General features: G+C 38.6%; 1 protein-coding gene across 2 annotated transcripts in view; it reads left to right on the top strand.

Moving 5' to 3' along the window:
* CNST (consortin, connexin sorting protein) overlaps positions 1–20,938 on the top strand; it is a 95,138-nt gene that overhangs the window by 40,911 nt on the left and 33,289 nt on the right. For both annotated transcript variants that reach the window (XM_055582066.1, XM_055582067.1), the window contains one exon: positions 17,270–17,475. In XM_055582066.1, the coding sequence (XP_055438041.1) occupies positions 17,270–17,475 (206 nt within the window). The remainder of the gene's footprint in view (positions 1–17,269; positions 17,476–20,938) is intronic.

The following is a 20,938-nucleotide window of genomic DNA, read 5'->3' as shown; positions in this document are numbered from 1 at the left end:
TCGTTCTCCACTCATCTCCAGTAGCATATTGGGCACCTACCAACCTGAGGTGTTCATCTCTCAATGTCCTATATTTTTGCCTTTTCATACTGTTCATGGGGTTCTCAAGGCAGGAATACTGAAGTGGTCTGCCATTCCCTTCTCCAGTGGACCATGTTTTATCAGAACTCTTCCACCATGACCTGTCCATCTTGGGTGGCCCTACATGGCGTCGCTCATAGTTTCATTGAGTTAGACAAGGTTGTGGTCCATGTGATCAGATTGGTTAGTTTTCTGTGATTGTGGTTTTCTGTCTGCCTTCTGATGGAGAAGGATAAGAGGCTTATGGAAGCTTCCTGTTGGGAGAGACTGACTGAGGGGGAAACTGGGTCTTGTTCTGATGGGCAGGCTTCCCTGATACCTCAGTTGGTAAAGATTCTGCCTTCAATGTAGGAGACCCCGTTTCAATTCCTGGGTCAGAAGATCCACTGGAGAAGGGATAGGCTACCCACTCCAATATTCTTGGATTTCCCTTGTGGCTCAGCTAGTAAAGAAGCCGCCTGCAATGAGGGAGACCTGGGTTCGATCCCTGGGTTGGGAAGATCCGCTGGAGAAGGGAAAGGCTACCCACTCCAGTATTCTGGCCTGGAGAATTCCATGGACTGTATAGTCCATGAGATCACAAAGAGTCAGACATGACTGTTTCTTTACCTCTCATCTAAATGAAGTTTCTTAGGAGAGTCCATATAGGGTATATTCCAGTTTAACAGATAGAAAAATAAAGGATTAAAGAGATTGACTTTGCCTAGAGTTGCAGAACTAGAAAGCAGTTGATTTTTGAATTCACAGGCAGGCACTTGACCAAGCCAAGGCTCTCATTTAATCTCTGATTAATTTCAGTTGCTTCATCTATAATGTTGTGAGGATTTAGTGGCATAGTGAATATGGGCTTGTAGTCTACTCTGTGGTATATAACGTTTAACCAACATTTTCCCCAAGAAGTGTTTTAAGTACGTGCTGTTTGTCAGGCACTATGCTTACTGTTGATGTCACAGTGATGAAACATACCTTTACTCTTTAAAAGCTGACTGACCAGGCAGAAGGACCAGCATGAACAAAAACCAGATCACACCAACCTGCATATAAGAAAGCATCCTTATACTCTGAAGTAGTAGACAGTATTTGAAATGATTGAACTTTTATTGTTTTAATTTGAAGTATAGTTTTATAATTTTGTGTTAATTTCTGCTGTGCAGCAAAATGATTCAGTTATATAAATAGACATTGTTTTTTTTTTAATATTCTTTTCCATTATGGTTTATCATAGGATACTGAAATATAGTTCCCCATCCTATGCAGTAGGACTTTGCTGTTTATCATTCATATATATATATATATATATATATATATATATAGTAGCTTACATTTGCTAACCCCAGCCTCCCACTCCATCCCTCTCCCAACTCTCTCCCCATTAACCCCCACAGATCAGTTCTCTGTGCCTATGAGTCTATTTCTGTTTCCTGGATAGGTTCATTTGTGTCATACTTTTGATTCCACATATGAGTGATATTATATGATATTTATCTTTCTGACTTACCTAGTATGATATTCTCTAGTTGTATCCATGTTGCTGCAAACGGCATTATTTCATTTTTTTATGGCTGAGGAATATTCCACTGAATGTATGTCCTACATCTTCCTTATTCCTTCATCTGCCAGTGGACATTTAGGTTGCTTCCATTTCTTGGCTATTGTGGATAGTTGTGCTATGAACGTAAGGGTGAAATACATTAAGCCTTTCAATAACCCTTCTTCCATCCCCAAACATCCCCATCAGCTTAGTTTACATCATTACTTTCACTCTTTTATCCTGAGTATAGTCATTGCTTCTGTCTTTACCTAGAGCTGGATGTCTCATTGTAGCATCTTTTCAACCCCATTTTGCCTGTGATAGTTTTTCATTATCTTGATTAATTACTACCTCAAGTACTAGCTATGAGATTTTTAACCTTTAAGTTATCTAGTTACATCATTCTCCCTGTCACGCAGAGAAACAGTTAATAGCTCTTCAATGTATTAACAAATGGTAGATCAATGCTAGACTGTTAAAGGAGAATACTGCCAGCAATTTGGTGTTAGAGTGCATTCCCAGTGAGTTAGGGGCAAGGGTACCAACACTGTCATCCCCACGTATGTCTCTTGACCACCACGAGAGATTCTGAGTTGAATAAAACTATGTGTCAAAACTGACACAGAATTCAGTTATGAATTTTATCGTATGATAAATTGAGTAAAATCTGTCAGGTAAGACTACTCCTCTAATCTCTGGCCCAAGGCAGTTACAAGTAATTTTTTTTTTAAAGAGTAAAACCTCAATAGGTACATGTAAACTGTGATGTCTATTTTAGAGCTTGACGAAGTTGACAGATATTAAGTGAAATGAAGGCCTATGATTTGACTGTCACCACCTACATATACTTATAAAAAGAACACCAAATTGGTTAATGGCAAGTTTTAACCGTAGCCCACAGATGAAGACAAATCGAATTTTTTGTTCCTGTCTGTATGTATAGGTTCATACCTGACACAAGAAAGCTTCATTTATGTTGAATGACAGTTTGTAGTGAAGGTGAAATTATATGTACCAGTATATGTTCTGATTTGGCTTTTCTCATTAATGATAAATATATCTTTACCGTTAAAATATGTCTTTACCATTAAAACAAAACTTTTAATTAGAATGAATTTTCCTATTAATTGATGACATATTCTTAATTTTTTCAAGCAAAACTTTGTAAGACCAATGTGACATGAAAAATAATTAATTTGAAATTCACATGGAAAAATACTGGAACTTCCATGTTGTGACATAAATGCTTTGTTATGACTACTTTAAAATGTTTTAGTACATTATGAACGTATCAATTCACAACATGCTAGTCATTCTGAGTACTCATGGTTACGCAAATATTTATTTTCCTTATTGTCTTTACTAAAAATAAGTTCAAGCATGTTCAAACTTACAGTATTGGTGAGTAATAAATAAGCAATTTGATATTTGAACATAGTTTTTTATAATTCCTGTTATTCAATGTGACAATAGAAATATGAGCTTTATTAGTTTTATTTACACTTCCCTCTAATGTTTTCTTCAAATTAAAAAAACAGTGCTGTCTCAGAAGTGCTTTACAAGTCCTGTGACCTTTTTAATTCAAGTGACAGTAAAGCCTCAGGATATTATTTTAAGATGCTCTTTGGGAGGATACCTGCCTTTTACATTCACTGTCTCATTTAATTCTCACAATAATTTTATAAGATGGTAGAACACCCAGTTTAGAGATCGCTTGGGAGGCTAGGGAGTGAAGGATTGACTGATGTGCCATAGGAATAGCTAATAAGTACTGGAAACAGGAAGGGCTGCCCTTATGTCCCCTGTCCTTCTTCTTCCAACTTTTTGGGAATAGTTTTCTCAATGCGAGTTTTTTATCCTAGCAATGTGAAATTAATCAGGATGTATTTTAAGTAGTTTAAAAATTGATGTAGCTAGAATTTGGCCAACTATTGTTTCCTGTTGAATTTTATGTGTAAAGTATATCCTTGTCATTTAATTACATGTATGATAACAATTTATGTTTCTTTGGTGGTGGGGGTTTAGTCACTAATCGTGTCCAACTCTTGCGACCGCATGGACTGCAGCCTGCCAGCCTCCTCTGTCCATGGGATTTCCCAGGCAAGAATCCTGGAGTGGGTTTCCACTCCCTTCTCCGGCTTCTTCTCCACCCAGGGGTCAAGCTTGTACCTCCTGCATTGCAGGCGGTGCTTCACCGTTGGCCACCGCGCGTTGTGTTAGTCACTCAGTCGTGTCCGACCCTTTGTGACCCCATGGTCTGTCCACAGAATTCTCTACACAAGAACACTGGAGTGGGTTGCCATTCCCTTCTCCAGGAGATCTTCCCAACCCAGGGATCGAACAGGGTCTCCTGCATTGCAAGCAGATGTTATTTTTTTTTTTACCATCTGAGCTACCAGGGAAGCCCCAAAATTATTTCCCTAAAAGCTTAACAACACTGAAAACAGAAACCTGCTCTTTAGTGTGGAATGTTGCATAATTCTTCTTTGCAAGGCCATTCAGTTATTTTCTTGCAAACTCTGATATGCTTCTGTTTATGCAATCCACAGTTTATGCAAGATAGTCACAGGGGTTAAAAAATACAGCATGTGGGGTGTGGAGCAGCTAGAAGATACTTTTATTACACAGGTACCCTTACCTTCAGTTTTCTTAAATGATTGAACAGCCTTGTTCACGGCAGCATTTTACATTTCATTTATTTAAATTGTACATATTTGGGGTGTACAACATGATGATTTGATACACATAATGCAGTCAAACCAGTTAACATGTCTCATCTCATAGTTATCATTTATTACTGTGTGATGAGTACAACTAAAAGCTACTCTCTTGGTGTATTTTCAGTGTTCAACGCAGTATTATTATGTAGAATCATCATGCCTGTATATCAGACTTCTAGATTTATTCATCCTACATAACTGCAGCTCTGTACATTTTTTTTTAATTTATTATTATTTTTTTTTTTTTTACTTTACAATACTGTATTGGTTTTGCCATACATCACCATGCATCTGCCACAGGTGTACACGTGTTCCCCATCCTGAATCCCCTTCCCACCTCCCTCCCCATACCATCCCTCAGGGTCATCCCTGTGCACCAGCCCCAAGCTTCCTGTATCCGGCATCGAACATGGACTGGCGATTCGTTTCTTATATGATATTATACATGTTTTAATTCCATTCTCCCAAATCATCCCACCCTCTCCCTCTCCCACAAAGTCCAAAAGACTGTTCTATACATCTGTGTCTCTTTTGCTGTCTCGCATACAGGGTTATTGTTACCATCTTTCTAAATTCCATATATGTGCGTTAGTACACTGTATTGGTGTTTTTCTTTCTGGCTTACTTCATTCTGTATAATCGGCTCCAGTTTCATCCACCTCATTAGAACTGATTCAAATGTATTCTTTTTAATGGCTGAGTAATACTCCATTGTGTGTATGTACCCCAGCTTTCTTATCCATTCATCTGCTGATGGACATCTAGGTTGCTTCCATGTCCTGGCTATTATAAACAGTGCTGCGATGAACATTGGGGTACACGTATCTCTTTCAATTCTGGTTTCCTCAGTGTGTATGCCCAGCAGTGGGATTGTTGGGTCATATGGCAGTTCTATTTCCAGTTTTTGAAGGAATCTCCACACTGTTCTCCATAGTGGCTGTAATAGTTTGCATTCCCACCAACAGTGTAAGAGGGTTCCCTTTTCTCCACATCCTCTCCAGCATTTATTGCTTGTAGACTTTTGGATCGCAGCCATTCTGACTGGCGTGAAATGGTACCTCATAGTGGTTTTGATTTGCATTTCTCTGATAATGAGTGATGTTGAGCATCTTTTCATGTGTTTGTCAGCCATCTGTATGTCTTCTTTGGAGAAATGTCTATTTAGTTCTTGGCCCATTTTTTGATTGGGTCGTTTATTTTTCAGGAATTGAGCTGCAGGAGTTAAGCTTGTATATTTTTGAGATTAGTTGTTCGTCAGTTGCTTCATTTGCTATTATTTTTTCCCATTCTGAAGGCTGTCTTTTCACCTTGCTTAGAGTTTCTTTTGTTGTGCAGAAGCTTTTAATTTTAATTAGATCCCATTTGTTTAGTTTTGCTTTTATTCCCAATATTCTGGGAGGTGGGTCATAGAGGATCCTGCTGTGATGTATGTCGGAGAGTGTTTTGCCTATGTTCTCCTCTAAGAGTTTTATAGTTTCTGGTCTTATGTTTAGATCTTTAATCCATTTTGAGTTTATTTTTGTGTATGGTGTTAGAAAGTGTTCTAGTTTCATTCTTTTACAAGTGGTTGACCAGTTTTCCCAGTACCACCTGTTAAAAAGATTGTCTTTTCTCTATTGTATATTCTTGCCTCCTTTGTCAAAGATAAGGTGTCCATAGGTGTGTGGATTTATCTCTGGCCTTTCTATTTTGTTCTATTGATCTATATTTCTGTCTTTGTGCCAGTACCATACTGTCTTGATGACTGTGGCTTTGTAGTAGAGCCTGAAGTCAGGCAGGGTGATTCCTCCAGTTCCATTCTTCTTTCTCAAGATTGCTTTGGCTATTTGAGGTTTTTGTATTTCCATACAAATTGTGAAATTGTTTGTTCTAGCTCTGTGAAAAATACCATTGGTAGCTTGATAGGGATTGCATTGAATCTATAGATTGCTTTGGGTAGTATACTCATTTTCACCATATTGATTCTTCCAATCCATGAACACAGTATATTTCTCCATCTATTAGTGTCCTCTTTGATTTCTTTCATCAGTGTTTTATAGTTTTCTATATATAGGTCTTTTGTTTCTTTAGGTAGATACATTCCTAAGTATTTTATTCTTTTCATTGCAATGGTGAATGGAATTGTTTCCTTAATTTCTCTTTCTGTTTTCTCATTATTAGTGTATAGGAATGCAAGGGATTTCTGTGTGTTGATTTTATATCCTGCAACTTTACTATAGTCATTGATTAGCTCTAGTAATTTTCTGGTGGAGTCTTTAGGGTTTTCTATGTAGAGGATCATGTCATCTGCAAACAGTGAGAGTTTTACTTCTTCTTTTCCAATTTGGATTCCTTTTATTTCTTTTCCTGCTCTGATTGCTATGGCCAAAACTTCCAAAACTGTATTGAATAGTAGTGGTGAGAGTGGGCACCCTTGTCTTGTTCCTGACTTTAGGAGAAATGCTTTCAATTTTTCACCATTGAGGATAATGTTTGCTGTGGGTTTGTCATATATAGCTTTTATTATGTTGAGGTATGTTCCTTCTATTCCTGCTTTCTGGAGAGTTTTTATCATAAATGGATGTTGAATTTTGTCAAAGGCTTTCTCTGCATCTATTGAGATAATCATATGGTTTTTATTTTTCAATTTGTTTATGTGGTGTATTACATTGATTGATTTGCAGATATTGAAGAATCCTTGCATCCCTGGGATAAAGCCCACTTGGTCATGGTGTATGATCTTTTTAATGTGTTGTTGGATTCTGATTGCTAGAATTTTGTTAAGGATTTTTGCATCTATGTTCATCAGTGATATTGGCCTGTAGTTTTCTTTTTTTGTGGGATCTTTGTCAGGTTTTGGTATTAGGGTAATGGTGGCCTCATAGAATGAGTTTGGAAGTTTACCTTCCTCTGCAATTTTCTGGAAGAGTTTGAGTAGGATAGGTGTCTGCTCTTCTCTAAACTTTTGGTAGAATTCAGCTGTGAAGCCGTCTGGACCTGGGCTTTTATTTGCTGGAAGATTTCTGATTACAGTTTCAATTTCCATGCTTGTGATGGGTCTGTTAAGATTTTCTATTTCTTCCTGGTTCAGTTTTGGAAAGTTGTACTTTTCTAAGAATTTGTCCATTTCTTCCACGTTGTCCATTTTATTAGCATATAGTTGCTGATAGTAGTCTCTTATGATCCTTTGTATTTGTGTGTTGTCTGTTGTGATCTCTCCATTTTCATTTCTAATTTTATTGATTTGATTTTTCTCCCTTTGTTAGTCTGGCTAATTGTTTGTCAATTTTATTTATCCTTTCAAAGAACCAGCTTTTGGCTTTGTTGATTTTTGCTATGGTCTCCTTTGTTTCTTTTGCATTTATTTCTGCCCTCATTTTTAAGATTTCTTTCCTTCTACTAACCCTGAGGTTCTTCATTTCTTCCTCTTCTAGTTGCTTTAGGTATAGAGTTAGGTTATTTATTTGACTTTTTTCTTGTTTCTTGAGGTATGCCTATATTGCTATGAAGTTTCCCCTTAGCACTGCTTTTACAGTGTCCCATAGGTTTTGGGTTGTTGTGTTTTCATTTTCATTCGTTTCTATGCATATTTTGATTTCTTTTTTGATTTCTTCTGTGATTTGTTGGTTATTCAGTGTGTTGTTCAGCCTCCATATGTTGGAATTTTTAATATTTTTTCTCCTGTAATTGAGATCTAATCTTACTGCATTGTGGTCAGAAAAGATGCTTGAAATGATTTCAATTTTTTTGAATTTCCCAAGGCTAGATTTATAGCCCAGGATGTGATCTATCCTGGAGTAGGTTCCATATGCACTTGAGAAAAAGGTGAAATTCATTGTTTTTGGGTGAAATGTCCTATAGATATCAATTAGGTCTAACTGGTCTATTGTATCATTTAAAGTTTGTGTTTCTTTGTTAATTTTCTGTTTAGTTGATCTATCCATAGGTGTGAGTGGGGTATTAACGTCTCCCACTATTACTGTGTTATTGTTAATTTCCCTTTTCATACTTGTTAGCATTTGTCTTACATATTGCAGTGCTCCTATGTTGGGTGCATATATATTTATAATTGTTATATCTTCTTCTTGGATTGATCCTTTGATCATTATGTAGTGTCCTTCTTTGTCTCTTGTCACAGCCTTTGTTTTAAAGTCTATTTTATCTGATATAGGTATTGCTACTCCTGCTTTCTTTTGATCTCTATTTGCATGGAATATCTTTTTCCAGCCCTTCACTTTCAGTCTGTACGTGTCCTTTGTTTTGAGGTGGGTCTCTTGTAGACAACATATATAGGGGTCTTGTTTTTGTATCCATTCAGCCAGTCTTTGTCTTTTGGTTGGGGCATTCAACCCATTTACATTTAAGGTAATTATTGATAAGTATGATCCCGTTGCCATTTACTTTATTGTTTTGGGTTCGAGTTTATACACCGTTTTTGTGTCTCCTGTCTAGAGAATATCCTTTAGCATTTGTTGGAGAGCTGGTTTGGTGGTGTTGAATTCTCTCAGCTTTTGCTTGTCTGTAAAGCTTTTGATTTCTCCTTCATATTTGAATGAGATCCTTGCTGGTTACAGTAATCTGGGCTGTAGGTTATTTCCTTTCATCATTTTAAGTATGTCTTGCCATTCCCGCCTGGCCTGAAGAGTTTCTATTGAAAGATCAGCTGTTATCCTTATGGGAATCCCCTTGTGTGTTATTTGTTGTTTTTCCCTTGCTGCTTTTAATATTTGTTCTTTGTGTTTGATCTTTGTTAATTTGATTAATATGTGTCTTGGGGTGTTTTGCCTTGGGTTTATCCTGTTTGGGACTCTCTGGGTTTCTTGGACTTGGGTGATTACTTCCTTCCCCATTTTAGGGAAGTTTTCAACTATTATCTCAAGTATTTTCTCATGGTCTTTCTTTTTGTCTTCTTCTTCTGGGACTCCTATGATTCGAATATTGTGGTGTTTAATATTGTCCTGGAGGTCTCTGAGATTGTCCTCATTTCTTTTAATTCGTTTTTCCTCTCTGATTCATTTATTTCTACCATTCTATCTTCTATGTCACTAATCCTATCTTCTGCCTCTGTTATTCTACTATTTGTTGCCTCCAGAGTGTTTTTGATCTCATTTATTGCATTATTCATCATATATTGACTCTTTTTTATTTCTTCTAGGTCCTTGTTAAACCTTTCTTGCATTTTCTCAATCTTTGTCTCCAGGCTATTTATCTGTGATTCCATTTTTATTTCAAGATTTTAGATCATTTTCACTATCATTACTCGGAATTCTTTATCAGGTAGATTCCCTATCTCTTGCTCTTTTGTTTGGTTTGGTGGGCATTTATCCTGTTCCTTTACCTGCTGGCTATTCCTCTGTCTCTTCATCTTGTTTATATTGCTGAGTTTGGGGTGGCCTTTCTGTATTCTGGCAGTTTGTGGAGTTCTCTTTATTATGGAGTTTCCTCGCTGTGGGGGGGGTTGTATCAGTGGCTTGTCAAGGTTTCTTGGTTAGGGAAACTTGTGTCGGTGTTCTGGTGGGTGGAGCTGGATTTCTTCTCTCTGGAGTGCATGAAGTGTCTAGTAACAAGTTATGAGATGTCAATGGATTTGGAGTAACTTTGGGCAGCCTGTATATTGAAGCTCAGGGCTGTGTTCCTGTGTTGCTGGAGAATTTGCGTGGTATGTCTTGCTCTGGAACTTGTTGGCCCTTGTGTGGTGCTTGGTTTCAGTGTATGGAGGTGTTTGATGAGCTCCTATCGCTTAATGTTCCCTGAAGTCAGGTGTTCTATGATGTTCTCAGGATTTGGATTTAAGCCTCCTGCTTCTGGTTTTCAGTCTTATTTTTACCATAGTCTCAAGACTTCTCCTTCTATACAGCACCATTGATAAAACATCTAGGTTAAAGATGAAAAGTTTCTCCACAGTGAGGGACACCCAGAGAGGTTCACAGAGTTACATGGAGAAGAGAAGAGGGAGGAGGGAGTTAGAGGTGACCCAAATGAGATGAGGTAGAATCAAAAGAGGAGAGAGCAGGCTAGCCAGTAATCACTTCCTCATGTTCACTCCACAGTCTGGGCCGCTCAGAGATGTTCATGGAGTTATACAGAGAAGAGAAGAGGGAGGAAGGAGGCAGAGGTGGCCAGGAGGATAAAGGGTGGAATCAAAAGGAGAGCGACAGATCCAGCCAGTAATAAGTTCCCTAAGTGTCCTCCACCATCTGGAATACACAGAGATTCAGAGAGTTGGGTAGAGAAGAGAAGCAGGAGGGAGGAGACAGAGGTGACCTAGTGGAGAGAAAGGAGAGTCCAAAAGGGGCAAGAGCAGTCAAGCCAGTAATCTTGCTCCCAAATAAAAATAGGTACTGAAGATTGGGTTCTTAAAGGTACAAAACTGATAACAAATACCAAAAAGCAAAGATTAAAATTCTAGAGTAGAGGTTGGATTTTCAAAAATACAATATTAAAGAAAAGAAGATGAGAAAAAAAAGTCACAGAAGTTATTTTTAAAAAACTATATATATGAAGTTTGCTTTTAAAAAGTCTTTTTTTTTGAAAAGTAATAGTAGGTTATAAAAATGAAAATTAAAGGAGTAATAGAGGACTTAAAAATTTTTTTAAGTTAAAAAAAAAGAAAAAAGGAAAGTGATCATAAAAATAGTAAAAATATATCTAGGACTTTCTCTGGTGTTGTTGTGGGCAGTGTGGGGTCAGTTCATTTTCGGATAGTTTCTTGGTCCAGCTTATATTTCTCAAGATCTATAGGCCCCTTCCTATGTAGTCGGTACTAACTACAGGGTTTTAGTCTATTGCACCTGTCACTTTAAAGGCGGTTCCCTCGGTTTTAGCTTGTTTTTGCTGGTCTCTTCAGTGTCTGATTTCCGCCCTGACACAAGGGGGCGGTGGTGGACACTTTTTTAGGCTCTCTTGTTCAGTTGCGCTGTGGGGAGGGAGGGACGCTGCAAACAAATAACACTGGCCTGTGCTCCTAGTTTCTCAGCCACACTGGGCCTGCCCCCACTCACGGTGTGTGCACCCTCCCTGCCCATGCAGCCCAAGGCCGGGCCTGGGCTGCATGCACCTCCCAGGTCTAAGCCACTCAGGTTCAGGCACTCGGGTAGTCCTCAGAGGCACAGACTCCATTGGGCCTGCGTTTTGTGCCCTTCCCAGCTCGGAGCAGCTCAGGTGATGAGGTATTTGGCGAGCACGGTCACTGCGCGGTCACCTCTCCTGTCCCTGACGCTCAGTTTTCTGGGTGTACAACCGGTGCGCCTTCTCAGGCGGATGACTGTCCAGAACCCCAAGAAGTCTTAGTTAGCAAAGAAGCCTGCTTACAGTTTGGTAGATAATGTCTCTCTGGGGCTGCAATTGCCCCCTTCTGGCTCTGGCTGCCTGTCACCAGAGGGGGATGGTCTGCAGCCAGCTAGTTCTGTTCCGCCCTTTGTTCTGTGCGCGGGCCTGGCGGTGTCTTAGGGCTTTTCCCGTGGTAGCTATCCCACAGTCTGGTTTGCTAGCCCAAATTAGTTCGCTGTGATTACCCACGAGGGCATTCTGGCCGATCCTTACCCTAAATAATGCAGTCCGCGCCTCCCTGCCCAGCCCGCGCTTGCTAGTGGCGGGTGCAGGCATCTGCGCTGCTCCTCCACTGGGGGAGTTACCGTTGGGCTCCTAAGCTGTGGGTTTTAATTATTTACTTATTTTTCCTCCCTATTATGTTGCCCTCTGTGCTTCCAAGGCTCAGCACAGACTAGGCAGTGAGAGTGTTTCCTGGTGTTTGGAAACTTGTCTCTTTTTAAGACTCCCTTCCTGGGACAGAGCTCCGTCCCTATCTCTTTTGTCTCTTTTTTCATCTTTTCTTTTTTTCCTACCTCCTTTCGAAGACAATGGGGTGCTTTTCTGGGTGCCTGATTTCCTCTGCTGGCATTCAGAAGTTCTTCTGTGGATTTTACTCAGCGTTTAAACGTTCTTTTGATGAATTTGTGGGGGGAGAAAGTGATCTCCCTGTCCTATTCCTCTGCCATCTTAGGACCGCCTCCCAGCTCTGTTCCTTTTGATCAATATCTCCCCAACTGCCCCCACCAGCCCCTGGTAACCATAATTATATTACTTTGCTTCTTTGAGTTTCACTTTAAAATTTTATTTTTTAGATTGCACTCATAAGTGAAATTATATAGTATTTGTCTTTGTCTAGCTTATTTCACTCAGCATGACGACTTCCTAATTCATCCAAGTTGTCATACAAGGTAGCATTTCCTTCTTTCTCACGGTTGAATAATACTTCATTGTATCTGTGCATCACCTTTTCTTCAGGTGTTCATCCATTGACAATAAGCCACTTGGGTTATTTCCATATCTGAACTACTGTAAGTGATGCTGTAATGAACCTTAGGGTGTAGATAATCATTTTGATTCTTGATTTTGTTCCCTTTGTGTGCATACCCAGAAGTGGAATTGCTGGATCATCTCAGAGAATGCAGTGGCACCCCACTCCAGTACTCTTGCCTAGAGAATCCCATGGACGGAGGAGCCTGGTAGGCTGCAGTCCATGGGGGTGCTAAGAGTTGGACACGACTGAACGACTTCACTTTCACTTTTCACTTTCATGCATTGGAGAAGGAAATGGCAACCCACTCCAGTGTTCTTGCCTGGAGAATCCCAGGGACGGGGGAGCCTGGTGGGCTGCCGTCTATGGGGTCACACAGAGTCAGACACTGCTGATGTGACTTAGCAGCAGCAGCAGCAGGGTAGTTCTAGTCTTACGTTTTTGAGGAGTGTTTGTACTGTTTTTCATAATAGCTGTACCAATATGCATTTCCACCAACAGTTCGATCACATTGTTTTCTTGCTATTGAGTGGTTTGAATTCCTTATGTATTTTGGATATTAACCCCTTTTCAGATGGATGGTTAGCAAATATTTTCTCCCACTTCATAGATTGTCTCTTCCCTTTGTTGATTGTTTCCTTTACTGTGCAAGAAGCTTTTTAGTTTGATGAAATCCCATCTGTCTACTTTTGCTTTTGGTGCCTGTGCTTTTGGTGTCATGTCCAAAACAGTCTTACCCACATCAGTGTCAGGAAGCTTTTCCCCTATATTTTCTTCTAATAGTTGCATGGTTTCAGGTCTTACATTCAAATCTCAATTCCATATCAAGTTGATTTTTTGCATATGTAGTAAAATGAGTTCAATTTCATTCTTCCACATATGGAAAGTCAATTTTCGTAGCACTCTTTGTTGAAGAAACTATCCTTTCTCTAATTGTGTGTGTTCTTTGCATTTTTTATAAAGATCATAAATGTGTAAAAACAAATCTATTGCTTTATTGTGATGCTCTATTGTGTTCCGGTGTTCTGTGCATCTGTTATTATGCCAACTATGTTACTGTTGATTACTATAATTTTGTAGTAGTTTTTGAAATCTCATAGATGCTATTAACTTTGTTGGTTTGTTTTTTTTTTTTCTTTTTTTTGCTCATGATTGCTCTGGCTATATGTGATCTTTTATGGTTCCATATAAATTTTAATACTTTCTAATACTTTCAAAAATGCCATTGCAATTTTGATAGGGATTCCATTGAATCTGAGGATTGCTATGAGTAGCGTAGTTATTTTTTAATTCTTCCAACCCATGAGCATAGTATATCTTTACATTTATTTTTGTCTTCTTCAATAGCTTTCAGGCTTCCCAGGTAACTAAGCTGGTAAAGAATCCGTCTGCAGTGCAGGAGACCCCGGTTCAATTTCTGGGTTGGGAAGATCCCCTGGAGAAGGGAGAGGCTACCCACTCTAGTATTCATGGGCTTTCCTGGGGGCACAGATGGTAAAGAATCTACCTGCAATGCGGGAGATCTGGGTTCTATCCCTGGGTTGGGAAGATCTCCTGGAGGACAGCATGGCAAACCACTCCAGTAATCTTGCCTGGAGAATCCCTGTAGACAGAGGACTCTGGAGGGCTACTTCGCCAACAAAGGTCTGTATAGGCAAAGCTATGGTTTTTCCAGTAGTCATGTATGGATGCAAGAGTTGGACCATAAAGAAGGCTGAACACCAAAGAATTGATGCTTTTGACCTGTGGTGTTAGAGAAGACTCTTGAGAGTCCCTTGGACAGCAAGGAGATCAAACCAGTCATTACTAAAGGAAGTCAATCCTGAATATTCATTGGAAGGACAGATGCTGAAGCTGAAGCTCCAATACTTTGGCCACCTGATGCAAAGAGCCGACTCATTAGAAAAGACCCTTATGCTGGGAAAGATTGAAGGCAGGAAGAGAAGGGGGATGACAGAGGATGAGATGGTTGGATGGTATCACGCACTCAATGGACATGAGTTTGAGCAAGTTCCGGGAGATAGGGAAGGACAGGGAAGCCTGGCGTGCTGCAGTCCATGGGTTCGCAAAGAGTCAGATGTGACTGAGCAACTGAACAACAACAGTAGCTTTCATGTACTTTGTTAAATTTATTCCTAAGTACTTTGTTGTTTTAATACTATTGTAAATAAAATGGTTTTCTTTTTCAGATAGTTCGCTGTTAGTATATAGCATTGCAACTGATTTTTATATGGTGATTGTATATCCTGTAACTTTACTGAAATCATTTGTTGGTTCTAACAGGTTTTTAGTGAAGTCCTGAGGGTTTTCCATCTATAAGATTATATCATCTGCAAACAGAGACAGTTTCACATCTTCCTTTCTGAGATGGATGCCTTTCATTTCTTTTTCTTGCTTGATTGCTCTGACCAGAACTTCCAGTACTATGTTGAATAGGAGTGGTGAGAGTAGGCACCCTTGTCTTCTTCCAGATCTTCAAGGAAAATATGTTAACCTTTCATTGTTGAGTATGATGTTATCTGTGAGTTTGTCATATATGGTTTTTATCATATTGAGGTACATTCTTCTGTACCTACTATGTTGAGAGTTTTATCATTAAAGGATATTGAATTTTGTTAAATAATTTTTCCCACATCCATTGAGTTGACCATGTGTTATTTATCCTTCATTCAGTTAATGTGCTGTATGACATTGATTGGTTAATGTATGTTGAATCAACCTTGCGTCCCAGGAATAAATTCTGCTTGATGACAGTGTCCGATCCTTTAAATGTGCTTTTGAGTTAAGTTGTTGAGAATTTTTGCATCTCTATTCATCAGAGACATTTATTTGTAGTTTACTTTTTATGTAGTATCTTTATTTGGCTTTAGTATCAGGGTAATGCTGGCTTTGTAAAAATGAGATTGAGACTGTTCCCTGCTCTTTGATTTTTGGAAAAGTCTGAGAAGGATTGACACTAATTTTTCATCAAATGAATTCTACCAGACATTTAATTCATAGGTGAATTTTGTTATCGTTGTTCAGTCACTCAATCGTGTTTGACTCTTTGCGACCCTATGGGCTATAGTCCTCCAGACTCCTCTGTCCACAGGATTTTCCAGATAAGAATACCAGAGTGAGTTACCATGCCCTCCTCCAGGGGATCTTCCCGACCCAGGGATTGAACCTGGGTCTTCTTCATTGGCAGGTGGGTTCTTTACCACTGAGCCACCTGGGAAGCCCCTTGGTGAATTCTACCAAACATTTAATGAAAAATTAAGAATTTAATTAAGAAAAATATAGAATTTGGGTGATTAGCCTTATCGCAGTCTTATGTGATTTAATGTCTTGGGTATAGTAGTGTGGCTGGGAGGAAAAGGAAAGAAAACAGTATTTATCTTAGTTTCTTTGTAGTTCTCTATAGAAAGCTTCTCTTCCTACATTGGCATTACCACCATTGCAGTTAGAGACACTGATGTATAGAACAGTCTTTTGGACTCTGTGGGAGAGGGAGAGGGTGGGATGATTTGGGAGAACGGCATTGAAATACATATAATATCATATATGGAACGAGTCGCCAGTCCAGGTTCGATACACGATACTGTATGCTTTGGGCCGGTGCACTGGGATGACCCAGAGGGATGGTATGGGGAGGGAGGAGGGAGGAGGGTTCAGGATGCGGAACACATGTATACCTGTGACGGATTCATTTCGATATTTGGCAAAACCAATACAATATTGTAAAGTTTAAAAATAAAATAAAAAAAAAAAGAAAATTAGAAAGCAGAAAAATCATTCCTGTTTTTCACAAATACAAAATAAAATGGCAGGCCATCTCCAGGCCAAAGGCATCTTCAATCATGGTGTGCATATACTAAATTAGTGAGAAAGAGCCTTCCTGAGATGGACTAGCTGAAGGTAAGTACAGATTCACACAGTCTATTCAATTTCAGTATGAAAATTAGAACTCATGCTGAGATTTCAGTGAAGGGTAAAGTTATAATGTGTTATGTTTAGAGTTTTAAAATTTGGTGTGTTATTTCAGGAGCTCTGGGCCAAGGATTTATTCGCTGATTTTTTTTTTTTCCAAGTTTGTTTTACTCTTTTTTACTAGGAAGAAAGTTTCTGTGACCATTAGCTCTGGACATCTGATTCCCTCTGCTCTCCTGGGCTCCAGAGGTAGTTCTAAAGTTATCAGACCAGAGTTTAGAGAAGAAGGCTTAACTTCTTTAGCCTTTGATATGATAGCCACATTTACTTTGTTATTTAGTGCTATTTCATTTGGAGCAAGGTATGACTTCAAATTATAGTTAATTCATTTTTCCTTTGGGAGAGTCAAGTTTTTGGTCAGATTTTAACCTACATACTTTTCTTTAGATCTCTCTTTTTTTAATATTCTTAATTAAGAATATAGATTCTTAATCTATAATGTATTGTAAATAGAAAGTTTATATAGAACTAACAGAATTGCTTCTGTTAACTAATTGCTAATAGAAAGAATCAGATGTCAAGCAGAATCTTAACTTAATGAGGAAAATAACTTGTGGCTTCTGTGGGGTTTTTTTTTTTCCTGTAATCAGTTTTATTTGAAAATTTTATGGTTAAAAGGCATAATTATTATAAAGTGTTCTACCATAATGGAAATTTATTCTAACATGGGCATTTTATTTACTCTCAAAGGACTTTCTTCAGAAGATACCACACCTTTAATGCAAGAAAATATACTACATGTAGCCACACATGCCGTTAGTGATGAAGAATCTGCAGAAGTAAATGCTAACGATCAACTGGAAGCCTCAAAGTTGGTTCTGCAATCTCTGTTCTCACTTATACGAGGTGAAGTTGAGCAGTTGGATTCAAGAGCACTTCCCCTTTGCCTTCACCAGGTATCTTGCTGAACTTTGAATTGCAGCCTCACTGAAATTCTGGGGCCAATATTTGTAATAATCTAAAATCCAATTCTCTGTAATTGATTCTGCTCCACCTGTCATTGGTGAGTCCAGGAGAAGGTGACCTTGGATCAGTAGGAAATCTGGCATATCACTGACTGGTGGCCACATGTTGGCTTGGATCATCAATCTATGGCTCATACAATCACTAGCTTCTTTTACTTGGTGGTGGTGGTGGTGGTTTAGTCACTAAGTTATGTCTGACTCCTGAAACCCCATGGACTGTAGCCACCCAGGCTCCTCTGTTCAATGGGATTTCTCAGGCAAGAATACTGGCATGGGTTGACATTTCCTACTCCTGGGGAATCTTGCTAACCTAGGGATCAAACCCGCATTTCCTGCGTCTCATGCATTACAGGCAGATTGATTACTCCTGAGCTGCCAGGGAAACCCCTTCTTTTACTTAGTGTGTACAAATGAGAGTCATTGTCTACAAATGAGTCAATGTAGAAAGTGCTTAGTAAGTACCAACAAGGTACCCAAAACTAAGCTGGACACTAGGGAAACAGATTGCATAAGAACATGTCCTTAAGATAGACACTGTGGAGTAGGAAAAACAATTATGTAGCTAATGGTAGAAGTCTGTATAAAGTATTGGAGTAGGTATGTGCTTCAGGTTCAGCAAAAGCACAAAATGCATGATTAACTTTGTCCTTTGGGCATTAGGTGGAAAGAAGGTGATTCTTGAGCTGGGTTTTGCAGGATTTATAGATTCACAATAGATAAAGAAAGTGAACTGGTACAGAAAGAGATCAGCCTTTGCAAAGACATGACTGGGATATCATTTTGAAGATTAAGATGGAAGAGAGATGAGAATTAAGATTGGATAACTTGTAACATTAAGGTCTTGCTTTTAGAGGCTGAGAGCTTTTAATTATGAAGGTGCCAAAATTAGAATTCTAGAAATATAATTCTTGATGATTGAGAGGGTAAACTAGAAGATGGAGAGCCTGGAGACTGGGAGACCTTAAGGACAGTAATACGGAAGGTTTTTCACATGAGATAATTCTGAAAAGATTAAGGTATTTATAAGCTGTGTTTTATTTTCTTTTTTTAAAATGAAAATAATTCATATATGGGAACGGAAGAAGCTTCAATTTTATTTCACTCACTCTTCCTGTTCATTAAACATTTGCAATAAGCAGGGAATAATTTTTTAAAAGTAAAATAGCTTTTGTCCCAATGCAGGAAAACATATATTCTTACAAATTTATATTACCTCCTTGGTGGGCTTGAAGAATGCCTTTGAAAAAATGTGTACTACTTTTTGACCTCTGGTGTGTTGGTAACATATATAGTACATGTTTACCAGAGTTGAGAACCACCAATACCAAGGCAACTTTCTAATCTTTCAGCCTTCTTTGAATTTGTACAATGGATTGAGTTTGTAAAGGATATTTACACTAACGGTTATTTCATTCTCCAAACAATCTAGAGAGACATTATCATCATCTTTACAAATGGGAGATAAAAGACTCCCTCACAAAGCAAGTTCCTTACAATTGTAGGGCTTTGTTTTGTGCTCAGTTGCTCAGTCGTGTCTGACTCTTTGCAGCCCCATGGACTGTAGCCCACCGGGCTCCTCCATCCATGGAATTTTCCAGACAAGAATACTGGAGTGGGTTGCCATTTCCTACTCTAGGGTCTCTTTCCGACCCAGGGATCAAACCCACATCTCTCAAAGCATGTGTTTTGGGGACAACTTGACAGAAATTTGAATACTGACTGTATAATAATAATACTATTGCATCATTGTCAATTTTCTTGAGATTGATAATGGAATTGAAGGTCATGTAGGAGAGTGTCTTTATTCTTGGGAAACACACGTGCAAGTAGTAATTAGGAGTAAAGTTATATAATCCCTGCAACTTAAGATATTTCAGTGGGAAAAAATGTGTAAGAAAGGGAAAGAAAAAGAGAAGATTTAGCAAAATGTCAATAATTGACAAATCTAAATAAAAGGTATGTGACTGTTGATTTTACTATTCTTTGAAGTCTTCTGTAGAATTTCAATAAAAAGTTGGGGGAAATGGACATTTGGAGTAAACAGAAACAGCTAAGTGTAGCCAAATCTTTTCAAGCAGTTTATGTCACTGGGCTATTGTTACATTAAATGAAGGGAGAATGCTCTTTTCTACTAGCAGGTGATCCTATAGCTGAAGCAGATCTAGTAGAAAATCACATTTTTAGGCAGGAAGATGATACCAGTCTTGATCAGATGCAGATTATTTAATTTTTTTTAATGTCTTAAAGTAGAACTCCACCTTCATCCCCTAGGAACATGTCAGTTTGCTGAGCCCTGTAGGTTATGCTTCTGAAATACCTCAGCAGTCTGTGCTCTCCTGGCAAAGAAGATTAGAGAGTATAGTGGTGACTTTAAAGTATGGGCTCTGGCTCTACTTTAAAATCTAACCCTAACCCATACTAACAAACTAAGCAGCTTTTAGTTTCATCTTCTGTAATGTTGTAGAGGACTCAGTGAAATACTGCATGTACAAGTACTTAACATATCAATAACACTTGGTATGCTTAACATAAAAGTAATTAAACATTAAGCGGTATAACTATATTTCTCTGTCACTAACTCAAACATTGCTTGTTGGAAAGAGATGGCTGAGACTGCAGTAAGCTGAGACACCAGGGCAACAGCAGTCAGCTGATGACTGCCTTCCATAGTCCAAGAATACAAAATATCCTGTCAGTTACTCTCAAGGGAAACACAAGTTAGAGAGAAGTGGAGTGACTTGTTTTTCCCCATTATTTGGTAATTCCCAGAAGTTCACACTGTGTCTTTCACTTGAATTTGACAGCTGTTAACATTATGCCAGATTTTCATTTCCCCTCCTCCCACTCAACCCTACCCCACATATTTATTTTCCATGAAACATCTTAAAGTAATTTTCAGGCATTACATCACTTTACCCTTAAATACTTGCACATAAATTTCCCAAGAACAATGACACTCTCCTAAATAACTTACAATGCCGTTATCAACCCCAAGAAATGAGATGTTGGTTTAATATTATTTAATATAGAGCCTATATTTGTTTCTTCATGTTGTTCCACAAATATTCATTATAACTAGTTTCCTTCTGATCCAGGATCCAGTGAAGGAGCACACATTACATTTGGTTGTGAACATTCTTTAATCCTTAGTAATCCAGAACAATTCCCTGCCTTCTGTTTTATTTGTTGGTTTATTTTTGCTTTTATAACATTGACACATCTGAAGAGTTAAGAGTCCTTGTAAAAATGTCCCATAATTAAGATCTGTCTGATTATTTCTTCATAAAGTGAAAGAGGAGAGTGAAAAAGTTGGCCTAAAGCTCAACATTCAGAAAACTAAGATCATGGCATCTGGTCCCATCACTTCATGGCAAATAGATGGGCAAACAGTGGA

This window comes from Bubalus kerabau, chromosome 5 (genome assembly GCF_029407905.1).
Source record: "Bubalus kerabau isolate K-KA32 ecotype Philippines breed swamp buffalo chromosome 5, PCC_UOA_SB_1v2, whole genome shotgun sequence".
Classification (NCBI taxonomy): Eukaryota; Metazoa; Chordata; class Mammalia; order Artiodactyla; family Bovidae; genus Bubalus; species Bubalus kerabau.
Note: the sequence above shows the minus strand (reverse complement) of the source record. Positions and strands in the feature narration are given on the sequence as shown.